Source organism: Clarias gariepinus, chromosome 25 (genome assembly GCF_024256425.1).
Source record: "Clarias gariepinus isolate MV-2021 ecotype Netherlands chromosome 25, CGAR_prim_01v2, whole genome shotgun sequence".
In the NCBI taxonomy this organism is placed as follows: domain Eukaryota; kingdom Metazoa; phylum Chordata; class Actinopteri; order Siluriformes; family Clariidae; genus Clarias; species Clarias gariepinus.
Genome location: NC_071124.1, coordinates 10,887,290 through 10,899,021, shown reverse-complemented (window position 1 = coordinate 10,899,021; position 11,732 = coordinate 10,887,290). Strand labels below are relative to the sequence as shown.

The window sequence follows — 11,732 nt, the reverse complement described above, 5'->3', positions numbered from 1 at the left end:
ATCTCAATTTTTTAATTCCTGTTAAAACCCTTAAAACTCAAGCAGCACAGATATGTGTTGCCAACACAGCATAGGCCAAAGACGAGAAAAAAAAGGAAGGCTTCAGATTTTAAACTGTGCATTTGGGTTTTCCGACATGTCAGGTAGAACAAAAGTTATCATGACTTTTATAAAGGGTAAATTTTACCACTACCAGAAAATGGGAATGACATCACAAAAACGTAGAACTCTCAAAATTAGCTTATTATTATGATTTTTTGGTCATAGAAACAACCGAAAACAACCATAAAAACATGAGCCATGATCAATAAAATGATCATGTGTGTCTGTGCTATTTCTCTGCATATATGCATATAGGCCCAATATTTTGCACAGTCATTTTGGGTAGTTGGTTAAAATGAACTAATATATATATATATATATATATATATATATATATATATATATATATATATATATATATACATTTTGATTGATTGATTAATTGATTGATTTAAAATTTGGATTGTTAAAGACTATAAAAAGTATGTTTGAAAAGTATGCAGCAATAGTCTGCTGTTGTGAATAAGCAAGGGGCTGGGGGAAGGGGTTGTAATAGAGGGGACTGAGATTTTTTTCTTTTGGGGGGGGTCAAGAAATCATTTCTCAGAATAATGAAGTTTTTAGTTTTTTTGCATGTAAACTTACAAATAGCAATATGCAGACAATGGGCAAAGCATGACAGTCTGCTCCAGTTTATTGAGAGTGATGGATATAATAGCATTGTCTCGGGTGTCTGTTGTCACAAACACCTGTTTGTTCTCTTCTAAATGCCATGAGTTAATAAATTCCCTTAAATCATTCTTAAATCAATCACAAATATTGTGCCTATGTGATCCTCAGAAAAGAAACTTGTCTCAAGGCCAAACTTGTGTAGCTTCCAGTCATTGTCATTGTCGGTCAGGCTGATATATCGTTCCACGCTTCAGCTCAACCACATGCTTTATTTTAATTTATTTTTATTTTGCTTTTAGTGGTGAAAAATGTTGTCCTTTTCCAGCTTCAACGGTGACAGTTTTTTTTCTTGTATATTTTGCAAAATACAGTATTGTTCTTTGTCGGAGGTCTGACCTCTTATAGTCAAACTACATCCATATTATTGAAATAGCTCCCTTTTTAGGTACTAAATCATAAGAACCATGGTGCTACATACATACATCATGGATAAAACAACATAGGCATAAAATAAAAATTTGGGGAAAATGGGGCCTCAAAAGATTTTAAACTCATATTTTGATGTCGATTCTCTTTAATGCAGACACAAGAAGATGCAATTTACTATTTTAATTTATCTACTGACATAATGGCCATTTTTGGGAGGTAGAACATGCCAGGAGTAACTGGCTGTGTATGTATGATTATTTATATATCGCGGGCTTTAGAGACAACATAAATGATCATTGCATTTTTAATTAGATAATGCTTTAGATATTTTTAATTAGATAGCTTTTGTATTTAACTTTTTAAAGTTATAATAAGTAAACCTAATTTATTAATAATATTTTCATATATATTCTTATGAAATGTTTTTATGGTTTTCTAACAGGACTTTGTTCCTCAAGTAAACAAAACACACACCCAGCCATCCATATGATGTAAAGAAATTTTGACATTTCAAATAAGGCTAGCTTATTGCATTGCTCCTTATAGACCAGTGCTGATGCTCATTTTCAGAATCACGCAATTTCAGGCAATTTCAAAGGTGGACATGGTTCAGTATGGATTGTTATGCATTGTGTGTTTTCGGACATCTTTCTCCCTTCGGTCACTAATTAACTTTTTCAGCAACTGGACCTATAGTAGCTCATTTGTGGGCTCGGACCAGACAGGCTAGCCTTGATTCACCGCACGCACAGGTGAGCCTTGCATGCCCATGACCCTGTAGCTGGTTTACCATTTAATCTTCAGTTTTGGCAAGTACTAACAACTGCATACCAAAAACACTACACAAGACCCATTGTTTTTACGATACTCTGACCTAGTTGTCTAGTTATCACAATTTGGCCCATGTTAAAATTACTCCGGCTTACTAGGCTCGATTCCTGTCTCTGTGTGCATGGAGTTTGCATGTTCTTCCCGTGCTTGGTGGGTTTCCTCCGGGTACTCCGGTTTCCCTTCACAGTCTAAAGATATGCAGGTTAGGCTAATTGACGGTCCCAAATTGCTCGTAGTGTGTGAATGAGTGTGTGAGTGTGTGCCCTGCGATGGATAGGCACCCTGTCCAGGGTGTACCCTGCCTTGTGCCCTAAGCCTCCTGGGATAGGCTCCAGGTCCCCGCGACCCTGAATACAGGATAAAGCGGTATAGAAGATGAGTGAGTAAATGAGTGAGTAAAATGACTCCATTTACTGTTTAAAACAAACACGATTCCAAAAAAGATGGGACACTGTACAAATTGTGAAGTTTCAAATTTCAGTATTTTATTTAGAATACAACATAGATGACATATCAAATTTTTAAATTGAGTAAAAGTATAATTTTAAGGGGAAAATAAGTTGATTTAAAATTTCATGGCATCAACACATCTCAAAAAAGTTGGGACAAGGACATGTCTACCACTGTGTGGAATCCCCTCTTCTTTTTATAACATTCTGCAAACATCTGGGGACTGAGGAGACAAGTTGCTCAAGTTTAGGAATAGGAATGTTGTCCCATTCTTGTCTAATACAGGCTTCTAGTTGTTTAACTGCCTTAGGTCTTCTTTGTCGCATCTTCCTCTTTATGATGCGCCAAATGTTTTTTATGGGTGAAAGATCTGGACTGCAGGCTGGCCATTTCAGTACCCGGTCTTCCTTGAAGATGGGGGATGTCTGGATGGGAGCATATGTTGTTCTAGAACTTGGATATACCTTTTAGCATTGATGGTGCCTTTCCAGATGTGTAAGCTGCTTTACCACAGCCACACGCACTCTTTCAACCCCATACCATTAGAGATGCAGGCTTCTGAACTGAGCGCTGATAACAACTTTGGTTGTCCTTGTCCTCTTTAGTCCGGATGGCATGGTGTCCCAGTTTCCGGAAAAAAAAAATCAAATTTTTATTTATCTGACCACAGAACAGTTTTCCACTTTGCCACAGTCCATTTTAAATGAGCCTTGGCCCAGAGAAAACACCTGCACTTTTGGATTATGTTTAGATATGGCTTCTTTTTTGACCTATAGAGTTTAAGCCGGCAACAACGAGTGGCATGGTGGATTGTGTTCACCAACAATGTTTTCTGGAAGTATTCCTGAGCCCATGTTGTGATTTCCATTACAGTAGCAGTAGTAGTATTTCAAAATGTCTCTTTTAACATTATATGTTATCTATATTCTATTCTGAATAAAATATTTAAATTTAAAACTTCCACTTCATTGCATTCTGTTTTTATTCACAATTTGTAGTGTGCCAACTTTTTTGGAATCGGGTTTGTACGTAACAGCCCTGACATGTCCAATTTGTAATGACAATCAGCGAGATTTTGGTAATGAGACAATAATATTCACTTTACTTATAGCTAATATTATGGCTACTAACTGTATATATAAATATGCATGCAAAGCACCATGTACAGCAGACTAAATTGGTCACACATGTTGAGCAGACATACTTTATCTCTGGAAACCACAAAAAGCATTGTAAAGGAGACATCTAGTTCATTGTTAAAAAAAAAACACAACTGGGAAAATTTTTTAATAAAATGCTATTCGGCTCGTGATATTGTCAAACAAAAATGAGCCCCTGATATCGCTCTTCAATGAGGTTTCTTGACCAAAAAGCGTTGAAAGTGCAATACTAATCAGCATGAAATTCAGCAAAAAGTTTAATGTGAAAACATTCCAAGGGTCTATAGACAGAGATTACACTGAATTTATTTGAAGGAATGTCAGAGATATTTGCTGTACAGGAAGATCAGAGCTTTATGGTAAAACATTTACTGAAATGAGACAATGCAATTCAGACAAACACAATGCAGGAACAGCCAGGATCCCAAATGAAAGAAAAAATACTTACAAGAATAAAACCTATAGCAAGAATATTTTTTATTAGACAAACAGAAGCTTTAAAGGCATGGAGTAAGTGCTGCCATTAAAAGCTCCATTTTATAAACAAAGTTTCTGCCCTCCATCTTGCTCCAGTGAACTTCCTTATATGGTCCTCGCAAAGAATTCCATTTCCCATCCTGTAGCGCATCACTTTTTGGGAGATCTTTAGCCTGGCAACGTGAAAACTGAACCAGAACCTTAAATCCACTTTCAGGCCCATTTCGAACTGTCAGGGAAGACACAAACACAATCAATTTGATTGAAAGTATTTTCCTGAATTCTTATGAGCATTCTTACAACAGTTATTATTTCAAAAATAGACATTATATGGACTAAAATAGAGAAAAGAAAAAGAAGCAGAAGAAAACACCTGAAGAAAAAATCTAACAGTATGTGTCTTTACGTACTGGCTAATAGAAATACAATAGAATAGAAAAAGTAACAGAAAAACTATTTATGGTCAATGGCAGCCTTCTGAGGAGATTATGGCATTTATTGGTTATACTGTTTAGGCAATATCTGAGAAAAAGTCTACAAAGCAATATCTGAAAAAAGTCCAAGAAGCGGATTTCAGATTTATTGTTTACTGTAAATCACCACTTGATCTTAAACCAAAAGCTCTTCAGTTAAAGTAATAATAATAATAATAATAATAATAATAATATAGATTTGGCTCTACCATTCAATACTTTTAAGAATCAAATCAAAATAAAAATAGAATAAGTATTGGAAGATAATGGTATAAGTACCAATAATTCACTATATATTCAAAATGTTATTGTTGATGAACCAGCAAAAAGATTTCTTGCCCTACAATTCCAAGTGCAAGAAATAAAATGAAAGCAACTTTAAAAACAATGTTTAACTGTGGTCTGTTCCCTCTTCACTATTCCACACATGGAGCATGCACATAAGAGGTACGGGAAAAAAAACTGGAAACAGTAAATGTGCATGAATGTTACTGTGTCTGCATATACCTGAAATTGCATAAGCTCCATTTGGTGATGCTACTGTAATGGCAGAGGCATTGCCAATGCTCTCGATGGCTCCAAGTCCCACATGATTACTGAAACTTAGCACATGCCAGCCCATTACCTTTGCCAACTGCTGTACTGCATGCACCTGGTGCTGAGACATCTGTAACACATCCGGACGAATAAAGTCAAATAAACGTAATTCTATATTTTCAGATCCTGTAAAATATTGTGTTAAATAATGCTGCTAGCCTTCTTTCACATTTGGCTACCATACATAGTGTCCAACCTTGGAAGCTCAGTCCCATCAATGTGTTGCAAGTCCTTTCAGGAACCATTTAGGAATTTTCAGCGGATAATGATTAACATAAATTTCACAGAATCATTAGATGTATAGGGGTGTTAAATTCCTGCTACCCAAAATAACCAATAAAATTTATGTAGCTATTGAGCTCCTGTGGGTTTGCATATTTACCTGAGACAATAAAAAGTCTTGCAGCTCTTGCTCTTGGTGGGAAAGAGTGATGACACGACCATCTCTGTGCACAACTCTGATCTGCTCTACTCCAATGTTCAACTGTAGCTGGATAGACCTGAGAGGTGTTAAAAGAAAGATCATTTAAGTATGTAATATTAGTACTTGGCATGAAACAATAATAAAAAATTTAAAAAGTCACAAAATGAGACATCTTAGAAAGGCATCATTAGCTCCTTACAAAATTGACATGAATATTAAGCAAGTATACTAGGCTTCCATGTAAAACTTCATACTCTGTTTGGTACCTTCTCAGAGGCTGCTGCATAATGTGCATATACAGCTAGAGATCAAATATTAAATTAAATATATATCTTAATATGAGCAGCAATTTAATCTCATCAGCATTTTGGAACACTTTTATTTATCATTCCTAATTTATACGCATTTTATTCATTTATCACTGCCATTAATATGGCAAAAGACTACAAGCTATATATATTCAATTCAATTCAATTCAATTGAATCAACATCGACCACCAACTATACACCAGCTTACTTGTGACAGGATCATGGGCACCCAAGTCTCACCCATAGCTCTGAGGACCAATTTTAGCCCGTTTGGTCAGATCCAGCAGAAAAACCAATGCAGCACAAAGTGCCCAAAACCATTAATGTTGGCCACAACACACCAGTCAATCGGAGCGCCCATGAAACCTGATTGAGCTCCTGTGCAACTCATAGCACCCAAAGAATCTGCTGCCAGTGTCCTGGTGCCAGAGACCACAGCACATCCTCACAGGTTTAATGGAGCCACATCCCAAGGTGCCTGAGTCACCCCAGTGGCACAAGGGGAACCCAAAACATAAGTGTTTTTAATGTTATGGCTGATCAGTGTATATACAAACTGGCTAGAATCTAGGTCAAAATTCAGTATCCACTCTTACTTGCAGATTTGCTCATAGCCTTGAGAGGTGATGAGCACTTTGACGCTGGACTCATAAACATCATTAATATTGGACCAATGAGCCTGAATCTGAGGATCCTCAATACGACTTGCCAGACTGTCAATGGTTCGTGCTGTCCTAAAGGAAAAAGACGATGGTACATTAGTTCCTACAATTGTACACAAAAGCCCAATCCCAATTCTACCCCTTACCCCTACACTTAGCCCTACCCCTCCGTTTGGCGCGTTCACGTGAAGGGGTAGGGGTGTCTCATTTCTCTTTTGGTTGGAGGGGTAGGGGTAGGGGTAAGGGCCAGATAGCCCTCCAAACGAAGATTTTTCGGGACCTCACTTCAAACGAAGGGCTAACGAAATTTTCAAGATGGCCGCTCACTCGAGCAAGCAGACACATAAATTTAACGAATTTTTGCCATTAATAAGGATTTTTATGACAAGTTTTCATTATATGTATATTAATTTTAGTCTTGTGTTTGTGTTTATGGTGATGTTTTGTAAAAAAACGTTTGCAAAAAAACCGCTAAAGTTTGCTAGCGGATAGCGCCGATTGCGCAATATTACAAAAATATATGTTTATGTCATATACACTTTACTGCATGCTACAAACAAATATGAAAGATCAGTAGCACGGCAGTTTGCCGAGCTTTTGATAACGCATTGTTTGTTTTGCTTACGGCCATACTGTATGTGTACATGTAAATGAACGGATACGTATGATGACGTATAACAGTGTTGTAGTGGTGTCCCATTTCTTAGGGGAAATATTTTAACCCTTCCCCTTTCCACTTCGTTTCAAGGGACAAGGGGAAGGGGCGAGGGGTAGGGGAAGGGGTAAAAAATAGAATTGGGATTGGGCTAAAGTCTATGCTCCTGTATCTCATGTATCTGCATTACCTGCTCCGGAGGAAGATATGTTTGGCTTGTTTCACTATTTTCTCCAGCAAACCCTCATTGTGCTGGAGCAAGCTGATCTCTGCCTTATCAAATGCCATTGGCCCGGCTACTCGCAATCGCTTAGGGACAAATGGGGCACTTGCAGGGTGGGGCATCACAGATGAGCTTAAGGTCTGTTTATGGAACTAAACACAGAAGTATTGACACGTTAACATAATAACAGTCACTTTTTAGGCATCATTGCACTGGGATACATTGCATATATAATTTATATCATTGTCTCCTTAGTCTTTTTTTTTGTCTAGTTTAATTTTGTACATACATGTGTCATATTGCATTTTACTACTATTGTACTTGTACAAACATGTATGTGACAAATAAAATTCTTGATTCTTGAAGATTTACTCAATCAGAAATGTCTATGTTCTACCTACATAGGAGAGCATAACTTTCTTGAATATGATTGTTTTACATATGCTCATTTGTACAGAAAGCCTTTGCAAGGAACACTGACCAGAACACACCTTACATGGGCCTGCAGTCATGACAGTACTCCATTAATCAGATTTTGCATAACATGATTGTGCACTTATTTCTAAGCAACTTTGAAGGGCCATTCTGCATTTATGCATATGTTAATAAGATGATGATGTATGAGCATGTGCAGTATAGGCACTTGTGTTTTTGTGTACCTCTCTAATAAGTTGGTGCAGGTTGTGTTCCAGAACATATAAATGATCATCTGGTTTAGTTTTTTCTGGTGAAGCTCTCTGGTTCTTCTTATCCGTAGTAGAGTGACACAGTGAGATGGAGAGCTGAAGCCCTACAATTAACAATTAACTGTTAGGTATAAACACAGCATTGCAAACACACCTCTAAATGGGAAAAAAAAAAACATAGCCATGCAAACTTACATTAAATACGATTAGATATAATCCTGCATGTATAATTTATATTAGCCTCTTTATACTAATTATGCTAGACCAATTTGCACACTCATGCAACATATCTACTCACATACACATATTTATATAACCATCATATAATTTTTTTTACCATTAATAACTGAGCTGTTAGGTCAAGGTGTGGGAGTTTACCTGGAAAAGGCTGTGAGATGATCTGGTTTTTAACAACAATGTGTGGAATGTGGGATTTTATCTGCACTGCCTCCCGAGAGAGCTGAGCAAATATCTCCTTACACAGCAGCACGTTTTGAGCAGCTTCCAGTTTTAAGTGCCATGCCTGGGAGCCTTAGGGAGAGAGAAAATAAAGAGTGGTTTTAAAACAAGGCAGGGGAAAGAAATTTAATCTAATCATTTTGATTTATATTCATTTTCACATTTCATAGAAATTCAAACATCCATAATTTTCTTTTGATCCTTTAAAGCTGCTTTGCGACTATTGTGGTTGAATTAAAAGAAAGAAAGAAAGAAAGAAAGAAAGAAAGCAAAAATGCAACAACAACAAAAAATACTGATATGTGTATCTCTTAACCATGTGTATTATTTGGTTTATATGGCCAACCTCAAGTGAGTTCATTACCTGACTTGGCTTTAGGTGGTTTCCTGAAAAGATTGATTGTCCCCAGATCTCCTATATCAGCAGACTGTTTCTGGATGGACACCTGCACATGAAATACTAATTCACTACAGAAGCATGGCATAGCACTCCATCAGTATGACTTGGGTCTAATACAATATTTCATCTTTACCTTAATGTATGCAGAACCCTCTAGATCACTTGGAATCTGGACATTGAGTGGACAGTAATCATCTGGAATTTTCTTATCCAAATCAATATCTGTGTTTTTAATCACCTCAAAGGTGCCGTGATGAGTAAACAATGACCCTATAGGGATGTGAGAATATGTGAATAACAAGAGAGCATACCCTGGTAAATAACTATCATAAGTTTCATAGACAAGTATCAATAAACAAAGTCAGAGCTGCAGACATACCTGCGCTACGATAGCTTAGATCTCCAAGGATTTTGTCTCCAACTTTGCGTAACTTCCACTGCGAGCGCAGGTGTAGTAGTTCTGCATTAAAATCACGTTGACGCCATTGCTCCTGACTCTCTGCTACAGACTTATTTAGCTTCTCTGCTCCCCTCAGTAGCAACTGGGCTGCAGTCGCCAAAGACTTCTTCTTACTTATCAACTGAAAAACCTGAGGGGTCTGGAAATCATCACACAGACATGGTGATTAAAATTATTGAGCAATCTATAATATCTATAATCTACATATATATTACAAAGCTCAAAGACAACATTAACAGTAACAAACTTTATTTAATTAAAAAAATATATATATATATTATACTGTATAGTTTATAGTTTTTTGACAACAGATATCCTTTTGCACCTGGCAGAACAAACTACCTGTGACTGGCAGAGCAGGTGACCGGCAGCTAACGACCGACAGATTAACAGGGGTGAAAGTAATTTTTAACTCTTATGGTACTATTCAGCCAAAAGGTGGAAAGGTTAAAACATGGAGGTGGTGGACACTCCTGTAAATCTTGTAAGCTTCCTTTTTATATTTCCACTTATTCTGCTTTAAAATATCAGCCACTTTAACTGTTGGGTTGAGGGGATAAATCCCAAATGGTTTTAAAAGAGAAGATAGTGGTAGATACTAGGGTGTACAATCACTTATTCCACATGTTAAGCAGTGCACTTGATGGTGTTGCACTGCATGGTTTGTTTGTAGTGCTGGTTTTTCATACTTTAAAGATCTTCGTCTATTTGACCACAGTGCTTTTGTCAATGGTGTCATCTCTGTAACTCTGCAAATGCATCGCTTGTGATGTAGACTATGTTGCATAGCACCTTTGTGAAAATGAGGATGTCAATGATCTAGCCATTGTGCAAAATAGCCATTGTGCAAAATAATGCACCTTTTCACACAGATTCAAGACAATAATTATTAAATGTGGCCAACCAATGCTTATTTAAGTACAACTTAAATTGTCACTAACTAGAGAGTTGGCCACAGCCTCAGAAGCCTAACCAGTACCTAGGTAAAATACATAAAACAGAAAGCTTAAAAAGTATACAGTAGCATATTTTCTTACTTTGACAACAATGGAATCCTGAGATACTGGATCAAGAGCCATATACTTCTTCTCCTTAATAACACTAAGCATGTCGTGCAGGACACACATCTCAGTCAGAGAACTCCGCAGATGGTTCCTCACTGAGTCCCATGGCCACGAAGAAGGTTGGAATTTTACCAGTCCTGTAAAATTTTGGGTTATGCGTAACTGAGATACTTTTGGTCTGGAAATATTTTTTTTAAATAATTTTATTTCCAGTGGCAATGAAAGCAATGATAGTAAACAGGCTCATAACTCCAGCTCACCTTCCTCCCCCTCTAGGTCTTGCTTGCTCCAGTCAGACACTCTGCTTTGTCCATTTGGGTCCTCTTCATCAGAATCAGAGCCCTGTCCGAAGTCAATACGCTGTGCAAGCTTCGCAAGGTTTTGTGACATGGAAAGTGGTGGCACATACGTCTCCGTGCCATCGAGTGAAACCTCCTGCACCTGCCGCTCACAGGATGACTCGATGCTCACGTGCACTGCAGGTGCCCCTGACATGCTGGTCTTATTCATTTAATGTCTGTAAATCAACAGACAGAATCAATCATTAAAGCATCATCTGATCATACCTGTATTCCTTAAACCTGCTCCAAAATGACAATCCTGCATCATCAAAGCACAACCACAAACATCAGAGACGCCAACAATTACAAACTAGTTCACTTTAGCTTTCTGTGTATTAAATTCCTAGGAAATAAATAAGAATAAATGGCGTTTTATTAAAGGTGTTTTGTTACCGTCACTACTATGTATCTAGTGTTAAGTAAGTTAGTCCCGGTTGTTTTGTTGTCAGTAAGAAAGGAGTTTGTCATTATATGTTTTCATTTTTTCAAAGTTTCAGTATTTGTAATGTAAGAGGTATTGTGAAAAGAATAAAGTAAGAGCCAGCTAACTTACCACTATGCAGAAATGGCTATAGTTATCCTAGCTAGCGCCGTCGGCAACACATCGTTAGTAGTAATACTATTAACATTTAACACTAACAACTGAGAGAAATTACTTTTTTAACCTCATAAGCTTCATGTGAAATATCTACAATAGACACATCGTCTTATTTATATAATAAAATAGACAGCGAACTCTTTTATACCGTTCACTTGAAGCTCCCTTCACCATCCCCGAAACGCGTCTGATTCTTTGTGTCCGTGTTTCAAATGGCAGACTGACTAATAATCCATTTACCGCCCCCATGCGGATCGGAGCGCCATCAAGCACGACCAACTACACACCATTTTGCAATGGAGCAGTGGAAAGGAGAAAGC

General features: G+C 37.3%; 1 protein-coding gene across 2 annotated transcripts; it reads right to left on the bottom strand.

The window, feature by feature from the left end:
- Window positions 1–3,870: 3,870 nt before the first annotated feature.
- med17 (mediator complex subunit 17) lies at window positions 3,871–11,637 on the bottom strand. Of its 2 annotated transcripts, none has more exons than XM_053486190.1 (13): window positions 11,561–11,637; window positions 10,734–10,990; window positions 10,447–10,610; window positions 9,329–9,548; window positions 9,083–9,219; window positions 8,914–8,995; window positions 8,469–8,621; window positions 8,064–8,194; window positions 7,372–7,556; window positions 6,461–6,598; window positions 5,514–5,631; window positions 5,042–5,201; window positions 3,871–4,290 (listed from the first exon to the last, which is right to left on the bottom strand). In XM_053486190.1, exons 2-13 carry the CDS (start codon window positions 10,981–10,983, stop codon window positions 4,082–4,084), a joined length of 1,947 nt encoding a protein of 648 aa, XP_053342165.1. In that variant the 5' UTR covers window positions 10,984–10,990; window positions 11,561–11,637; the 3' UTR covers window positions 3,871–4,081. The 2 variants fall into 2 exon arrangements, with proteins under 2 accessions (XP_053342165.1, XP_053342164.1); XM_053486189.1 differs by having other exon boundaries at window positions 11,368–11,592.
- Window positions 11,638–11,732: the final 95 nt, after the last annotated feature.

Bases quoted from the DNA above. Each gene is read 5' to 3' on its own strand.
- med17 (XM_053486190.1), bottom strand. From the start codon at position 10,983: ATGAATAAGACCAGCATGTCAGGGGCACCTGCAGTGCACGTGAGCATC. The intron at 9,220-9,328 runs GTATGTCTGCAG...ACATCCCTATAG, and splicing joins TCTAAGCTATCGTAGCGCAG to GGTCATTGTTTACTCATCAC. The intron at 7,557-8,063 runs GTACACAAAAAC...TTCTGTGTTTAG, and splicing joins TGCACCAACTTATTAGAGAG to TTCCATAAACAGACCTTAAG.